The sequence below is a fragment of the Echeneis naucrates genome, chromosome 10, assembly GCF_900963305.1.
Source record: "Echeneis naucrates chromosome 10, fEcheNa1.1, whole genome shotgun sequence".
NCBI classification, from domain to species: domain Eukaryota; kingdom Metazoa; phylum Chordata; class Actinopteri; order Carangiformes; family Echeneidae; genus Echeneis; species Echeneis naucrates.
The window spans coordinates 11,786,971-11,805,192 of record NC_042520.1 but is presented as its reverse complement, the minus strand read 5'-3'; the positions used below and the strand labels follow the sequence as shown (position 1 = coordinate 11,805,192).

At 41.4% G+C, this 18,222-nt stretch overlaps 2 protein-coding genes across 2 annotated transcripts; both read left to right on the top strand.

The window, feature by feature from the left end:
• On the top strand, window positions 1-4,284 carry LOC115050419 (basic salivary proline-rich protein 2-like). Its single transcript, XM_029513262.1, has 5 exons — window positions 1-414; window positions 3,089-3,092; window positions 3,176-3,454; window positions 3,674-4,203; window positions 4,273-4,284. Exons 1-5 carry the CDS (start codon window positions 1-3, stop codon window positions 4,282-4,284), a joined length of 1,239 nt encoding a protein of 412 aa, XP_029369122.1.
• A 4,068-nt stretch (window positions 4,285-8,352) lies between these two features.
• slc43a3b (solute carrier family 43 member 3b) lies at window positions 8,353-16,665 on the top strand. Its single transcript, XM_029512474.1, has 13 exons — window positions 8,353-8,647; window positions 8,926-9,276; window positions 9,510-9,639; window positions 11,474-11,520; window positions 11,643-11,719; window positions 12,164-12,256; window positions 12,351-12,490; window positions 13,079-13,188; window positions 13,321-13,464; window positions 13,873-13,980; window positions 14,358-14,544; window positions 15,185-15,308; window positions 15,423-16,665. Exons 2-13 carry the CDS (start codon window positions 9,090-9,092, stop codon window positions 15,537-15,539), a joined length of 1,464 nt encoding a protein of 487 aa, XP_029368334.1. The 5' UTR covers window positions 8,353-8,647; window positions 8,926-9,089; the 3' UTR covers window positions 15,540-16,665.
• The last annotated feature ends 1,557 nt before the right edge of the window (window positions 16,666-18,222 follow it).

Genomic DNA, 18,222 nt, shown 5'->3' with positions numbered 1-18,222 from the left:
ATGTACCAGGCTGGGGAGTTGGACCATTATGAGCAAACCTTGGAGCACGGTGACTCCCAGAGGGAGACGGAGGAGACGGGCTTCATGCCGCCCCCACCACCCCCTCCCTTCGTGCCCTTTGAGCCCTCTGAATCCAGCCACACCAGCGTACCTCGGCCAGGACCTCCACTTGGATACTGGGACTTCTATCCTTATTACTATGACTACAGGTTCCTGACTGGCCAGTTTCCTCCAGGCACATTCACATATGCCAGCAACAACTTTGAGCAGGGGATGGACCACTGGCATGATGCTCACTATGTGAAGGAGAATATTCCCTCTGCACCTGTACAGCAGAAAGGGAGCGCTCCAAGTTACCCAGCAGCCCCTCAGCATCCTTCAGAGCCACAGCTTCCTGGAAAGCAGCCACTTGTGGTAAGAAGCTGCAACTTTGCAACTATCTAGGTGTGCAACATGCACTAATTTGTTCCTCTTGTCTTTCAGGCTGGATACTAGGAGGTGGACCGCTCAAACATGAATGTTTCAAAGAAAAATAAACAATTGTCAAACTTTAACTAGTGTTTGGAATGGAAATGGAACAGATTTTACAGTTAAATGTCAAGATGGTTAGTCTTAAAGTGACTGTATAGCATGGAAGTGACTGTCCTAGTTGTCTTTGAACCTTTTTGTTTCACTGACTCCAGTGAAATGATGCTGACCCTGATCAAAGCAGTCACCTGTCCAGCAGGTGGGACTGTCTGGGATGGACTAAAATCATGATGATGCTCCAAACCAGTCCTTCAAAGGATTACAATATCACCTGCTGGACCCAAATTCATTCCATGCTATTTGTGGCTACCCTTGTGTATCTGTTGGTGCCTTTGGGTGACCAAGACTGAAATGACTCTGAAGGCATGTTTCATCCCTCAATGGCTTTGGAGAGTTGAGCAGTGAAGCTCAAACCTTAACACCAACTTGCTGTCACTCTTGTCCCCTCTATATTTTCTCTTCAAACAGCCTTACTGCAAGGTAACTGCTTATGTAGCACAACTCGTATGTTTAGCAATTCAGGGTGCTGCCATGACTGTCCTGCAAAAGGGAACCAAGTCTTGTCTTGTGGCTGCTTTGACCCTTTCCAGTATAACAGTGACATCTTATTGCAACCTACTGAGACTCTCAGTGAAACTTGGGGGTGACGTGCAGCTGGACACTGCTGTCTGTGACACTGATTTATGGAGTGAGGTTCCTTTTTTTTCAGAGATGCTGATTCAAACAAAGGGTGTTGACCCAATATTAAGTCCTCAGGGCATATTCATGTAAATCTATTAAAGGGGCTATTTCAAAACTTTACAAGGGTTTTCTGACAAATACTCCAGTCTACCAAAAACAAACAGGATTAGAAACAAGAGAAATGGCAAAGTACAATAGAAATGTTTTATTTTTGGTCACACCAAGATATCTCACCATACAGGAGAAGGCCCAGTATGGTAAAGGTTGTGGTGGGCAGGATGCAAACCATCTACATGTTTTGGGAATGTCCATGATTAAAACACTTTTGGTCAGAGGTACATAAAATGACAGAAATTTTTAACAATGAAATACCCAACCACTTAAATATTTTCCTGGGTGACAATGAAATCAGGCCAATAAAAATCTATTGATAGTAACTGCAGCCAGGAACATTATCACTTGGTGCTGGTTGGACCCTGACCCCCCCCCCCCCCCACCTCCACACATACAATGACATACAGTATATTTGACGGGGGGGGAAAAAATCACCTTTTCACTGAATTTACAAATAGATAAATTCTAAGATACAGCCAAACTTTAGAGCTACAACAGACTGAAATTTGTTCCATAATCTTCCCAAAAAAGTGCTGAAACTTTTCAATTAGATTTTTCTTTCTGTCCCAGTGTCATACATCCCTGTTCTAAGGTGCTAATGTTTCATTAAAGCTCCCTGCCCCCCCTTTTCTCTTCTTTTCCTCCCTGTATTAGAATGTAGGAAATGTACTGAGGCTCATACGCAGAGAAGAACCAGTACGGGTAAATGAGTATATGTGTGGGGGGTACAAATGTGAACATACTTGAAACAGAGCATGTATATGTAAGTAGATGTATGTGTATATACAGACAGAGGTGTGTTCATATAGAGCTATAGCTATGTGGGAGGTGAGGGGTGGCAAAAAAAAAAAGTATTGCGGTTAAGTTGTCTTGAAAATACACTGATCATGCTAAGACTGTTCTACTATTATTTCTCTGGATCCACAACAAGTGCTGGCAATGTCACATCTGTGTGCAATGCTCTGAAAATAAAAAATAAATGGGTCTTAAATTTAATGGGAGCAGTTACTAAAGCTTCTCCTTCACTGATCTACTGCTGCTGTTGCATCAGAAGCATATCTGACTTCAGCTCGGCAGGACACATGTTCAAATCCTGTCAGGGTCAAAAAACGACCACAGTCATCCAGAAATAATAGTTATGATAAACTGAGAAAATTTGTTCTGACTGTGTGCATGTCAATTGAAGACCGCTGTTGATGGCTGGACCTGCATTACATCTGAAAAAGGAACCCCATGTCATGGCCACCCTCTCTGCCTCTGAGTTCCAGGGTGTTTCCTCCTTTGTGGTTTCTTTGTCTCCCCCTGGCTGTCCTGTCTGTCATGTCAGTGTCTTGGGTGTGGGTGGGTCACTCTGCTGTTAAAAACTTAGGTTTAACTTAGGTGGGCATTAATGAGTTACATTTTCAAAGTGAGATAAGGATAACCAGATGAAGCCACCAAGTCTTGGCAGCTGACCTTCGTTTGGACTAAATGCTGGGGTTTGAGCCACCTTCACTGGGAGTCCGTCAGCAGCAGCTGTTCATGGTTAGTTTATTAAGCTCTGATTAATCATGGCTGCCAACATTTATAAGTGGTTGTGGGAGACTGGTCCTTCAGTGTTAGCTTTCAACATGATGTCTGCACATCTTTTCTTAGGGTAAGTTGCTGGAGCTGTGTGTTCATGTATGTTGATGAGTTTTTGTAATACTAAAGTCCAGTTCTAAATGGTTTCAGGGCTTTCCTCTTTGTTTTGCTGAATGTGAACGTGTTCTGCTATCCTGCTAAGAGAGGTAACTTTATCACTCCTGCTGTAGTTACAACCTCAGTCTCAGTTTATGGTAACTGATCTTCTGAAACTTTCTTCCTTCTCTAGGAGGCCAACTTTATGATTCCCAGGGGGTCAATAAAGCAAATCTAGCTCCTGGTTTTGACTCAAACTATGGAGTATCTTCCAGCCAGTATTCACCTGGAGCTGTGCCTCATGCTAATCAGCCTGTGCTAGAGCCTGGTCACTCTCAGGCTGCTGTTCATAGAGAGTCAGCAGCACCTGTTGGCTCCAGTTCACCTTCCAGGCCTGCTCAGTCAGACTACAGCAGCAGTGCAGTGGGGATGAATCCTGTGGCCCCAGCAGGAGCTGGCTTTCAGCCTCAAGGTAGCAAATCAGCTTACATGTATAAGAGCAGCTACTGCATTAAAATCTTTAGGTGTCTGCTGGAAACTAACTTCATGCCACAATCCAAGCCTTCAGTAGTTTGCATCTTGAAGTTTCTTTCTAGACTAAAGAATCAGCAGTAATATGGAGGTCTGCAGCTTTATTGTGAGTCCTACTTTAGGATCTTGACTGAGTCCAACTCTTGTCTTGTCTCATCAGAGATTGACTGGGTAGTGCCTCCACGTAGCTTTTCTGATCAGAGACCGGCAGCTGCTCCTCATGGTGTCTTCAGTAGTCCTGCACATGTCAGTCCACCTCGTCCACCACCTGGCCCCATGTACCAGGCTGGGGAGTTGGACCATTATGAGCAAACCTTGGAGCACGGTGACTCCCAGAGGGAGACGGAGGAGACGGGCTTCATGCCGCCCCCACCACCCCCTCCCTTCGTGCCCTTTGAGCCCTCTGAATCCAGCCACACCAGCGTACCTCGGCCAGGACCTCCACTTGGATACTGGGACTTCTATCCTTATTACTATGACTACAGGTTCCTGACTGGCCAGTTTCCTCCAGGCACATTCACATATGCCAGCAACAACTTTGAGCAGGGGATGGACCACTGGCATGATGCTCACTATGTGAAGGAGAATATTCCCTCTGCACCTGTACAGCAGAAAGGGAGCGCTCCAAGTTACCCAGCAGCCCCTCAGCATCCTTCAGAGCCACAGCTTCCTGGAAAGCAGCCAGTTGTGGTAAGAAGCTGCAACTTTGCAACTATCTAGGTGTGCAACATGCACTAATTTGTTCCTCTTGTCTTTCAGGCTGGATACTAGGAGGTGGACCGCTCAAACATGAATGTTTCAAAGACAAATAAACAATTGTCAAACTTTAACTAGTGTTTGGAGTGGAAATGGAACAGATGACTTTTATTGCTAAATGTCAAGATGGTTAGTCTTAATGTGACTGTATAGCATGAAAGTGACTGTCCTAGTTGTCTTTGAACCTTTTTGTTTCATTGACATCAGTGAAATGAAGTGACCCTGATCAAAGCAGTCACCTGTCCTCCAGCAGGTGTGACTGTCTGGGATGGACTAAAATCAAGATGATGCTCCAAACCAGTCCTTCAAAGGATTACAATATCACCTGCTGGACCCAAATTCATTCCATGCTATTTGTGGCTACCCTTGTGTATCTGTTGGTGCCTTTGGGTGACCAAGACTGAAATGACTCTGAAGGCATGTTTCATCCCTCAATGGCTTTGGAGAGATGAGCAGTGAAGCTCAAACCTTAACACCAACTTGCTGTCACTCTTGTCTGTTTTTTCTTCTTCCCCCCCCCCCCCCCCTTCAGAGAGATGCTGATTCAAACTATGGCTGAACAATTTTCTAAACAGAATCTCCTACTTTGCTTCTCTCAATATCACCCTCTTTCAGCTCTAAATGTTGTGAACAAGTTGATTTACAACACAGTACCATGATCTCAGACCTCACTGAGCTTTATTTTGCATTTCCAAGAAGAGGCAATCGGTCACAGGATGGCGCTGCAGTACAGACTTGACTCCTCCAGCATTCATCTGTGCGTCTGCGGGCCAAGTTCTGCAACAACTTGGCTGTATAACTCACCTTTTTGTGAAAGCACTGGTCAGACTTCCTCTTTGGAGGGTAATGAGATGAGGATGCCGCAGACGGGTTTAACCAATGAAGTCGCTGCACTGCAAGACTCACCGTGGGAGGCCTTAACTTCATGTAAGTGACAATTGGACCAACACCCATTTTCTCACACCATTCAAATGCTTGGGGGGTGTGTGTGTATATTTAATTTTTTTTTAAATATCAGGTTTTGCTTCATAATTCATTCAAATACCACTGGGCAAGATCTGCTACTTTTTGTGGCAATCTTTACAGAATCCAGCATAAAGCGGACACATTTCTATTGAAATAAACAGAACTTATATAGACTCTCCAAATGTTTCCCAAATTACTTAAATGTTAAGTTGTTTGGCTCGCACATTGGTTCCTTTGATGCACAGAGTCAGCATTGCATATGATATTTATGATTTATCTAAAGATGGTGAGACTGTTTAAAAAGTTTTGAGTCTGGCAGTTCTTCTAGTCCTGATATGAACTCCCAACAATACTGGAGGTTTGTACCGGGGAAGAGCAAAACTAAATGAAATCCCGCAGGATAGACGTATTACATAACACCACTGAGCAGATTCTGATTAAAGGGTTCAGTATTTGTGTTGGGTGGAAACTGACTGAATTGAATTTAAACGTTAAACACGGTCAGATTTCTTTGTGCACAAGTGAAGCTCAGTACATTCTACATTTACATTTGACTCTGCAGTTCAAATAAAGCCATAATTTGTCTGTGAGCCACGAGAAAGAAACGAAACACATCTGACCAGTTACCAACTGATTTTACTATACTGCTTGGAAATCATAATCTCACACTAGTAAAATAGGAGCATTTCAGGTCATTGTCATGACGGATCAGTCATGTCGTGCCTTTAACTTTCAACATTTCTAAAAAAGAAGAAGCAGTGAGTGTGGTGGAAAGACAGTCCCGTGGCTTTATACTACAAAAACAATGACATCTGACCATTAGCTGTCCAAAAAGTTGCTCATATCAGCACTTTCCCTTGCACCTAACTCTATCCATAATTACTACAGCAACGTGACTAACTTCTGGTACCATAACAGTGGCTTAGATCTATGGGTGGCTCATTTCCCGGCTCCCCTAAAACCTCCACCATGTGCAGCCACATCTATGCAGGGGAAGGACAGTGTTTTTATAGATGACAGTCCCCCACCATCGCACTCAGGCAGGTGGCTTAGTATCGGTGATATAAACTTGAGTATGGCTTTCTCAAACTCATTTATCTATGTCACTTGTTAGACGGGGAAAGCTGGATATAATCTGAAGATGTCGCCCTTTACACGGGTGCAGCTTTTATATGTATTTGAGCAATATTTTTTAGGGCAATAGTAGATGTAAATAACAAAGGGTAACACGTTTCTCTGAAGACATGCACTGAGGTTGAATTAATGCTGATACAGTTTGTTTTTCGCTTAATACTATTTTAATGAGCGCAGTACAGGCATGCCCAGATAAGTGGGGTACAGGCATTTTGATGCCATCTTTATCCTTGAAACTAAAGTGGCTCATCATTGTGACCAGAGAAGTCATGTGGCTTCGCTGATCCTTTTTGGAGCATCTTGAGGTTTTAGCTATGTATACACATATCTTGTCATTCATTTTAGGAAGTGTGAACAGGCTTGTTTGCGTGCCATGCCATGTGAGTCTATAAAGAGAGCTGTGTCTCATGATGCGATGTCGATGGAAGTGAAGCCATACATCTATGGGTCTTGTGAGTGGTGTTAGAGATGCACAAAGGCCGTTAGCAGTGATCAGCATTTCTGTCCTACCAGCAGCTCCCCTCTGACCTTCACCAGCCTGCTGGATACCACCAACTCAAAAATAGTATATCAAAGAGCCTTCAACATGATGAATCTTTCTGAGCTTGCTAATAAAGAGTGTGCAAGAAAATGTGCTCTGATAGCAAACGCTGCGTATTAACAACCCGCTTGATCCAAATGATTTTGCTCTGGAATAGCAGATTCACTTGATCAGTTGATACACAGTGGCCACAGTGGCCTTTTTCCATTCACCAGTTAAATCAAAGCATTAAATATAACTGAAATCTACCAAAATTCATCCCAAAAAATAATCAATAGTAATCCCTACAGTTTTAGCAGTGCAGTTGGAGTGCAGAATCACACACATCTCTCCCTGACAAGAGAAAGGGCTTCTCTTTTAGTGGTAACATACAAAATAGATAAGAAGTGAAACTGACTGCAACCCTTGAATGAATGTGTGACTGTCATTATAATGACATTGTACTGATGAAACACTCACCCTTCCTGAAGTACACTCCCCTGCAGAGCGGCAGTGATAGGTGTAAGTGGTATTAAACATGATGAGGAAGTTACAGATATTTCATCATTACATTCTTCCTGAAGTACACTCCCCTATAAGATAAGACAAGATAAGATAATACTTTATTGATCCCAACTGGGGAAATTTCAATGTCACAGCAGCACAAGGCAAGAGAACAGATGACGAATAAAGAAATTAAATAGGACACAGAGGACAGGCGACAAAAAACATGAAATAAGACAGAGACAACAATGAGATAAAAAAACTGCGTGACAAATTTGCAGATAAAGATAAAGAGCAGCATCAATAGGTGTAAGTGGTGATAAACGGGATTAGGAAGTGACAGATGGACCAAGGGTATTTCATCATTACATTTACTGAAGGCATTCACATTTTCATTGTTGTTATGGCGTCATATGACTTGAACACACGAGGTGTATAGAATAATGAAAGAAACAAGTCTGACTTTGCACCCAACTATATTTTAAAAAACGCACACACAAGCTCCTCAGAATTTAAATAAAGATTAGTTGAACCTGTTGAGCCTGATCAGCCAGCCTGCAGGCCCCCCCTCCTAAAAAAAATATCAACAAGATCAAAGTGATAATCATCCAGTGTAAAAACATAATAAAACAGGACAAGGGTTTTTATTGTCAACTGTTGCTGAAAGTTTAGATCCTAACGCTCACAAAACAAGACCAAAAATGTATTTCAAAACAATCTGATTCTCCTCCATTGGGGCCTGAAGCATTGCGGCAAATCAGTTTTCATACAGTGTACTTTAATGCGGTCTGTGAAGCCTTGAAAAGGTTAATGTAATGTTGACAGCTGGCCAGTATTTACATGGAACTCACCAAGTTGTTCCCTTGTGTGAGTCACGTGAATGCTTGGTTAAACAAGACCAGCCAGCATCGTTATCTAGATCTCACCTCATAGTTTTGCTTCTGTGGGGCTCACTTGGAATGAAGTTGTTTATTTTCTGCAGCCACCAGCACAGACAGGAGGGCAATTTAATGTGCTGTGTAACAGCTCTGTCGCTCAGTCGCACAACAGAGCGACAGAGCTACTGAGGAACAGAAAAGCAGCACAGAGAGAGAATAGAAGAAGGGAAATTGTGAGTAACAGGAAGGAAGCTGTGATGACTGTGAAGGGAGACTTGAACTAGACGATGGGGGAGTGGTTTATATAAGAGTGATCTTTCCTGCTATGGTAGCAACCCCGGGAGAAGAAACGTGACAACAGCACATTTTTGTTTTGGTGAGAGAGTCTCTCTTTACGTTGTTTTGTTAGAATTTTGACTTTTCACTAACCCTAACCCTTTTTCGCTTGTTTCCTTAAACTTTTTCAAATGTAACTTTTATGACCCACCTGAATCTCGGTGAAGATGTTTCTTCTGTTATCAAGCTGAATTTAAGCACTTCACATGCTTCATGAGAAAAGAACTGACCATTGTGGCCAGATGTTTCTAGTTTTATCTCTATCTTTATATGTTTTTATGCTGTGCTAATTTCAATTTTATTTTGTTTTTTTGCCAGATCCATAATCATAAACACACCTCCACCGTACATGTTTTTTTTTTTTATTCTTTTGTTTTGTTTGCGTGTGAGTGTGTGTCTGTGCATGTGTGGACAGCGTACCTGGAGGAGAAAATCTAGTATTTCTGAATTGGCTGCCTGTGTGCGTGTGTGTGTTTGGAACCATGTTGCGGTCTGAGAGCCCCATTGCAGTGAAACGCTGGCTCACCTTTGCCACGGGTCTGGTGGAGTGCCTCTGTTTTGCTGGAGCTGTGTTCGGGTGGGCTTCTCTCGTATTTGTCCTGAAGACAGAGGGATACTTCAGCTCCCTGTGTGTCAACACAACAGGACTCAATGGCACGCAGGTCTTAGGTCAGTTTGATGTCCTCGACAACACAAAATTCTGAAATGTCTAATAAAATAATCCAAGCATGTCAAACCAAAAAATTACAATGTTGTCTTTCTAAGTAAATTGAAGTTTTAAAAAGGTTCAGGTAATTAAAAATATAAAATGAATGAAGATATTTTTCAAGTAGCTCTTACCTTTATTGCCTGTTTAAACAAGTTTCCCAACTGTAGTTTACTGATTTTTTTTGTGTCTGCAGATTGCAGTGGACAGGATGAACAGTTTTCGCTGGTCTTCACCATCGCCTCCTTTGTGAACAATTTCCTCACAATACCCAACGGTTTTCTCTTTGACCGGTTTGGCACCACAGTGGCCCGAGTCTTTGGAATGTGAGTGCGACATTTTAATGAGTTGATGGAGTTAAATAGTTGTTTCCAGTTGTTCACAGGTGGATTATTGAAAGGAGCACAGAGTAGTTGGTTGCAGCAGATGTGCATTCAGTTGTGAGGGGTTAATCCTACAACAATATTTTGCATATTCTTCTGCAGCAAGGTTTCAGTGCAGTTTCATTATTTACTGTTGCATATGTGAAATTCACAATTTGCAAACAGTACTAAACAATACTATTCATAGAATAGAGGAATTTAGTTACAATATTGATGGTAACATAGATTATTGCTAATAACAGATTATTCAAATTGGTGTGATCACTTTCAATCTTAACAGGATATTTCAATGTTTTTCCACACCAAGCACTGAAATAGGACACCTTTGTACTCATGAAATTAAAACATGAATCCATAAAAAAGGAGCAAATAACAAAAACTGAGACGTTTCCTCAGCAAAATGTGATTCCACAGAAAAGTCTCTGCTGCTTATGCCAAACCAAACTGATTTTCACTGAGGACGGATAGACCTCTGACCTCCTCGTAATCTTCCTGTATGAAATTACTCTGCCTGTGTACAGAAAGAGTGATACACTTTGCTGCAGTTCAGTCTGTCTGCGGGATTCTGAAACTTGTTTTATTAGAGAAAGAACTTCTTTCTCTGAAACAGAGAGTAGAGAGAAGTCGTGGTGTGGGGTGTGGAAATGGTATTGTTGATGTGTGCAAGAAATGCTGCTTTGTGTTTGTTTGTGTGTGGATAAATATACTGCACATGCTGGTAGGGCAGTTATAAAAGTGAAAGGGAAAGAGCTGTGAAAGCTCAGAGGCCAGAATCACTCTCCCAAGGGATGTTCATTCATTCATTTATCTTCTACACGCTGGACAGATCGCCAGTCTATGACAGGGCCAACACACAGAGACACACAGAGACCAACAACCACTCACACTCACACTCAGACCTACAGACAGTTTAGAGTCACCACTTAACCCAAACATGCATGTCTTTGGATGGTGGGAAGAACCTGGATCACCCAGCAGAACGTGCAAACTCCAGGCCCCAGGCCATGCTGCCCCCACGGGACGTTACGTAAAAAAACATTTCTACAGAGCAGCTGTCAAGCACATACTGATGGAGAGCACATCGAGAAGCCTGACACTCAGCAAAGTAGCATGGGGGAAAAATGTTGTAGACGTAAAGGGAGCAAGAAAAAACAAAGCATTGACGGGAAACGAAATGCCAAATCTTTAAAGCTGAAAATAAACACAAGAGAGCGGTTATGAAACAAAGAGGTCAGGACCGTTAATCACCAGAGCCCTGATGGAGAGAAAAGATTTTTGTGCAGATGTTCAGATGTCTTTCCATTATCTGGGACGCTGCACTGACTCTCTCTTTCTCTCTGTCACACACTCACACACACAAACCTATCTATTGATCCAGATATATCCAGAGATACAATAACAAACTGTTGTGAAGAACAACCATATGCTTCCACTAAAAAAAGGCCAGAGGGAAAATAAAAAGCCAAGGAATGCAAATAGTTGTGCAAAGGGCAGAGACTAGGATGGATCAAGAGAAGGAAATTAAAGTCAGCTAAAAGTACCCTAAACATCTGAATGGGCGTTTACTGTGACAACATGTATCAAGTGTCACAGTTCTCTCTAATTGCTGTGAGTATGTTGATTTCTGTCCAGCTTTAAAATCTTTTTTCCTCTCCTCCTTTTGTTATATTGAACAAAATGATGATAATGCCGTGCAAAGGCATGATGGGACATACATCCCTATCAGTATCATCATGTCCCAATAAAGATTTACAATGATTTTTTTTCCCCCCTCCAGATTCCTTTACACCATGGGCACCTTGCTGGTGGCTTTCTCAAGTTCAGGTGAAAAACATTTTTTTTGTCTGTGTCTGCGCCTTCAGGTTCATATTGAAAATATTAATATTAGAAGAGCCTGGGCTATTGTTATAGGTGTGGTTCCTCATTATTTCCATTTTTCCCTCCAGCTCTGTCCAACCTGCTCTTCCCAGCAATCTCCTTCCTTTCAGTTGGTGGCATAATGTTTCTTATGACTAACATGCAGGTACTAAAATTATCATTTGCGCACATTTCAATTGTAGATCTGCATTTTTTGCTACACCATCATATTTAGATGAAGCTGTTTCTTGATGCATGGATGTCTAAAAAAGTGCATTATCAAAAACCTCTAACTGATTCACCCAATGATCCATTTTGATCCAACAAAACTGACCCACCGTTAACTTTGTTATTAAAACCAAACACACAGAAATATACGGAAAACAAAAATCCTCCAGCACAAACGCACGTAACACTAAGTCTAACTAATATCACATCCTCAGTTTCAACCACACAACTCACCTCTGCAAAGCTTAGAATATAATTTCTCAATGAATGGCAAGAGATGAATAGAAAAGACATTAGTCTCAATTTGAATGTGAATCTCCACATATATGGAGATGAAACATTTATCTCTTTAAAAAGTTAAAAAATTATTTCTTTCCTCAAGGTAGGAAATCTGTTTGGCTCCTATCGTTCTACCGTCATCACACTTTACAGCGGCGCCTTTGATTCTTCTTCAGCGCTCTTCCTCATCATCAAGGTGAGAACGCATCATTTATTCATTGATTCATTTATTCAGTCTATATACTGAGTGCTAAATGATGATCTCCTCTGTGTCTTGTTTTGCCGTACAGCTCTTACATGAGTCCGGTGTGTCTCTTTTGGTCTCCTTCCTCTTCCTATCTGCCTGCAGCATCATTCATCTGCTCAGGACTTTCTTCTTGCTGCCCAGAAACATCATTCCCTATCCGCTGCCTGAATACTACACATATGGGTATGAATCCCAAACACACCCCAGACATCACTGCCTCATGTAAATCAGAGATCTGGTATGTGTAAAATAATACCCCATCGCCAAATGAAGAAATACAAGCGCCATAAATACACGTTTATTTGTGATTGAAAATTAATTTAAGAAATAGTAATAAAAAAGATGTGGCATTAAGCAATTTTGAAATGCATTTTAGTGTAGTTTCTTTGTCTTTACTCTTGTTTACTTCAATTTGTGGATGTATACATGAATGTGTGTACAGTCGCCGTAAAAAAAAAAAAAAAACACGTTTCATGTGTGACAAGACAACATTGGGGAGGAAATATATTGCCCCCTGTAAAGAAATTAGCATAAAACTAAACTTCAGTGATTTCATGATTTATTTACACCTTTTTTCTTTTCTTTTTTTATTACACAGACTAACTTATTGTCATGTTATTTCCCACCCCTCTTTGGAAATAGTCTCCGTATCCTGTTAGTAATTATAGGGGGATTGACTATACCCTTGGATTTTTCAGTAAAAAACAATAAACCCTCATAGTTCAGTGGGGCGGTGGCTGATTCAACTATGACCTTTTTTTCTCCTCTCAGTATAACCTGTGGTGAAGCGAAGAGGGCGAGCTGCACTGTTCAAACAAATGGTAATCAAGAGAATGCAGCCGAGAAAACGCCAATCAACACAACTTCCCATGTGACAAAAGGTTTGTGTGTGTTTGTGCTGGCTTCTGTGGCACCGATCAATGCGAAATGTAAAAGAACTATATATGCTGTATCATATATTTCACCAGCACTTTTTTTTTTTCATCTCTTTGTTCTCTCCTCCTCCATCTCAGAAAAGAGTTTGCGTGAGTGTGTCCTGTCGTGGTTCTTCCTGTGGCACGTGGTCTGGCTGTCTGTGATGCAGCTCAGACATTACCTGTTCATCGGCACCCTGAACCCCACGCTGAACAGGCTGGCGTTGGGAGAGCAGTCGCTGGGTAAACGCATTCACTGCATCAACTCCATTCCCTTTTTGGTTTGATTTCATCAGCTTGGCACACAGCGAGCCATTTCCAGAAATATTCAAATTGTCTGTCTTTCCACTACTCAGTGTTGATTACATTATGATGCACTTATTTATATGGATGTCTACATGCATTGGTACATACAAACAGACAAAGATATACATGCAAAACATTTTTTTTTGTTCTCAAAAATATCTTCTTGGACCCAAACCTTCGAGACAGATGGAAGAATTATGACTTTCTTGTATAAATCTTGTATAAATTATTCCTCATTCATCTCTAATGTCATAGACTTCAGCCTGTCTTTTATCACATATATAGTCTGGCAGGCATTAGTACTCAAGTCATTCTTATCTCACCATCTTGTCTTTGTTTCTATAGTGAGCAAGTATATCAATGCCTTTGCCATTACCCAGCTTTGTGGGGTGCTGTGTGCTCCCTGGAATGGTGTCATCATGGACAGACTCAAGGGCAAACCCCGAGCTGCAGGTACGACTGAATACAGAGGAACCTAATCAGTGAATGTTTAGCATGTGCGTGTTCGGCCCCTGCATTCAAAAAGCAGGTACGACAGCACAGCACAGATCTGCCACTGGTGCACAAAATAACTGAAAATACTAATTCTTGAATTAGTTACGGAAAGGCAACGGTTCTCTGACTGAGGTTGTAATGTAGCTGGGCTAATTAATTCACAGTTTTGTTTCGCCTGTGTGGAAAAGGGAAACTTTAAAATAAAACGTATTGTTAGTATAACTCCCGTCTCTGTTGGAATAAACATCTTTTGTTCCTTAAGATACAACTCACTGGACTCTGACCTGCTGATAAGAAGTGTTTTAAGAGAGACAGGTGTGTGTTTGTGTTTACAGGAGAAAGTGAACAGGAGGCAGACCTGCGGGCCTCGGTGCTTTCTCTCTTCCTGACAGCGCTGCAGTGTTTTCTGTTCTCAGTTTGTGCCTCCACTCCGTATCTGCCGCTGCAGTATTTCACCTTCATCCTGCAGGTGCTCAACCGCTCCTTCCTCTACGGTGGCAACGCAGCCTTCATCAGCGTGGCGTGAGTATCTCTGCATGCTTTATGTTAACGAGACAGGGACGCGCATAGAGAATTCATTTTAGACCTTTTTTATACAGCTGACCACAGAGTGAAGCAAACCCCCACCAGTAAGGTGCTACGATAACTCATGACTGCACTGCTGAATTCAGTTATTTTAGTTGCAAAATGCTTTGATAAGACTGGAGACGTTATACAACAACATAACATTTAAGTTGTAGCAAATATGGAACCAGACTTTGTGCCATGTTGTGCTGTTTTTCCAACTTAGGAAGTTAAGGTGAAGGTGATTGAATATAAATGTGTGCATGACATCGTCATTTGTAGCAGTTCATTCTAACTCCCACTCACTGCCATGTGTAATCAGGCTTCTTTAAGAGTCTACTGTTGGTTTAATTGTCAACAACTACAGTTGTTTTAGACTATGTGTATTTATATAATTACAGACAACTGGATGTCCCTCAAAATTACATGTGCACAGGGTAATGGCCAAACAATAGGCCATTATATTATTTTATACTTGTATACTATTCTTAAATGAGGAATTGGGGGTTAAAGGAAATTCCCTAGAAATGCAATTTTAACTCTTCTTCCATTTTCACCACTTCTCTCTCTCTCTCTGCCTTGTTGGTACTTTGACTAGATTCCCATCATGCCATTTCGGGAAGGTGTATGGGCTGGTCATGGGTCTGTCAGCACTGTTTTCACTGCTCCAGTATCCATGCTTTGCTCTGGTCAAAGGAGTTCTGAGTGGCGATCCTTTATATGTGAGTACAAGACAGAGCAGCTAAAACGCTCACCTACACACTCCGGTCATTCCCCTTCCTTCGTCACCGTCTCTGAAACATCAATGTCTCCCTCGCCTCCTCTTGTGACTGCAGGTGAACATCACTCTGTCGCTGTTAAGCCTGCTCGCCTTCATCCATCCGTTGTCAGTCTACCTGCACTGTCGACGCCTTGCCTCCCAACGAACCAAGAGTGAAGCTGTTTCCTCCTAATCTGTAAATCCAGACCAAAGACTCACGCGTTAAATTTCACTTACATCACCATTGATGTTTGCTGTCTTGTTACATAAGCGCCATCTTGAACATAACACCAAGTTCTTGTGAATCGTTTTAAACTATCATGAAGTGTGATTCAGGGCACAGTCATAGTTCATTTGCTATTTGCAAATTTATAACCAAATATTAACAACTAACTGCTTTTGCTGAGCCGCTGAATAACCTCCAGTTCTTGTGACATTTAAAAACTCTATAAATTACTTGTTTTCCAAGTTGTCTGAGACATAATTCAAGTCCTCCTTAACACATCTCACCACTCAGTCATAATCAAATGCAATGCTGCTGTGCTTTTTGGAAACAGGGCACTATCAACTTGTTGCTCGTTTTTTTTTTTTTTTTTTTCTTGGAAGTTGTCATCCTGGGCCTGGCTGCTTTTGTTTTAATGTTAGAGATTCTTTACATTTTTATATTCTGTGTAGTGGTCATCACCTATCAGTGGCCAGACTTTGAGTTCCGCTTTGTTTTTGTAAGTGCATACCTCATTGCGTGTGTGTGTGTGTGTGTGTGTGTGTGTGTGTGTGTTTTAAAACAGATGAAAAGGGTAAATAACGTTTTGTAACTGAAGAGACACTTGAGGGCAAAAATAACAAGGATCAGTCTTTTGTATGCTCAGTCTGAAAATACAACTCAGGTCAAACTTAAAACATGGCATTTATGAGGGAGTTTATTTAATATGTAAATTCATCACACTTCCTGATTGTTGTTCTTCTCTGGGAAAGGCAGCACAACTCCGCCCTCAGCTGTTAGATAGATGCCTGACACAATCACCATAGTGTGTGTAACTCAGAAGCAGTATGGTACGTCCTGGAGCTTGTTTTTCATTTCAAACGTGCCACAGGATTATCAAGGGATGTCTTTCATATTCAGTGAATATTGGTTTGTTTCACCGACAAGTTTTTGTTTTATGTTGTGTATTTTACTGAAGTGCCAAATAATAGATGAACTTGTTGAAATGTTACATTCCTGACATCCTTAGTCAGTTTTCAAGTATTGGAAGAAAAGGTGTGTACTTAAAACTTGTACTTGTAAATTGTTATCTATTAAACAGCAAAGACTCACATGATACAGCTCTTGTAAAGTCTATGTTCAATCTGATCCCTGAATTCCATGTTTCCCTAATGTTTGGTGGAGTCCCTGCTTATCAGCTGATTTAATTCATTTAATTAACTGTTGTATTAAATGCAACATCAGCCACAAAAGGTTCCATTTTTAATATGCAACATTTATTGTGAGCCTTTATCTTACATTTAAAGCCACAGCTATAAAGTTCAACTCCCACCCAAACCGTTCTCAAGTTATTTTAACATGTTCCTATTTTATGTCTTTAACTGTTTTACTTGGAATGAGTGGCATGGCATTTGTTGTTTTGTTTATGTCTGCAAAGTAGCAAGATGGGAAGATCAGATATAATAAATCAAAACCAAAACTGCAGGATTCACAGCAACCCTAGAGGGCAGTCTGTCATCTCCAGTTTTGCTGGAGTGTTGACAGTCTGAGTAGGAGCTGCCATTTTGTCCCTTGAGCGCAGGACAAGTTTTACACAGGGCAAAAAAACAAACAAAAATTCTGGCACGTAATAATAAAACTAGATTAACAGGAACACTTCCCCACAACACTCTCAAGTTATCTGTGCACCTTCTGTGCCATGACACTGTGAGCCCAGAAAAGCTTAACTGAGCTCTGCAAAATCTCACATTCAGTGTGAGTGTGTGTGTGTGTGTGTGTGTGTGCGGATGACATGTGCACAGTGACAGGCTCTTCCCTCATCATCTGCGTCATTGACGAACCACAGTGTTGAGGCGATTTAAAAATAAAGGCTCACATTAACAAATGTATGACAGAAATAGGAGTGAAAGCTGGAGGATCAGACGATAAAAATAAGCCACTCCATTCATGAAGTTGTCTGTTATGTGTTGTCTAATTTCTTATTTATTTCTTGACAAATGGAATAATTCTGCTGCAAACACTGAGAACGTCTTTATGACATGTATTTAACAAGCATACGCAAAATGTGCTACCTCATGTTCGCTCTTTGTTTGGAGCAGCCAGAGAGAAGATGTAAATGTGTCACATTGTCGACTTTGATGTACCGTCTTCCATCTGCTGCGGGGAGCTGGCTGCTGACTTAATCATGTTTCATACTGAATGAATGAAAAGCTCCAAAACAAACTGCACGTACTGAGTTTTGGAGGATAAATTTGTTCGAGACTCAAGAACACAATGAGGAAACAACACAACTAGGAAAAAAATTCGAAAGCTATAACACATACATGTATAATCACACAATGGGATAACTGTATTTATACATTTACTGTGCAGGCTCTGCAGCTTTTTGATACAACTCTGACTTTGGCCCATTTGAACTGTATTGTGTATCGATGAGCACTTCCTCCCTGGAGTTTGAGGCGGGGTGGCATCGATATGGTACGACGCATTTTAACTGGTGACATGTGCACTTTAATAATTACACAGGCACTTTGGTAAAGCATTCACACTTTATCGGTTTTGCACAAGACAGTTTGGACACTTGGTAAAGATATAGCTACATTTATTGACTTATATTTACCTTAACTGTGCTGGTAGGTGCTGTGAGGGCCACACGGTTCCACCTGCCAGGGAG

Excerpts from the sequence above, each read along its gene's own strand:
- LOC115050419 (XM_029513262.1), top strand. The coding sequence starts at position 1 with ATGTACCAGGCTGGGGAGTTGGACCATTATGAGCAAACCTTGGAGCAC. Across the intron at positions 3,455-3,673 it reads AGCTGGCTTTCAGCCTCAAG|AGATTGACTGGGTAGTGCCT; the intron begins GTAGCAAATCAG and ends TTGTCTCATCAG.
- slc43a3b (XM_029512474.1), top strand. The coding sequence starts at position 9,090 with ATGTTGCGGTCTGAGAGCCCCATTGCAGTGAAACGCTGGCTCACCTTT. Across the intron at positions 12,491-13,078 it reads CCTGAATACTACACATATGG|TATAACCTGTGGTGAAGCGA; the intron begins GTATGAATCCCA and ends TTCTCCTCTCAG. Across the intron at positions 13,465-13,872 it reads GTTGGGAGAGCAGTCGCTGG|TGAGCAAGTATATCAATGCC; the intron begins GTAAACGCATTC and ends TTGTTTCTATAG.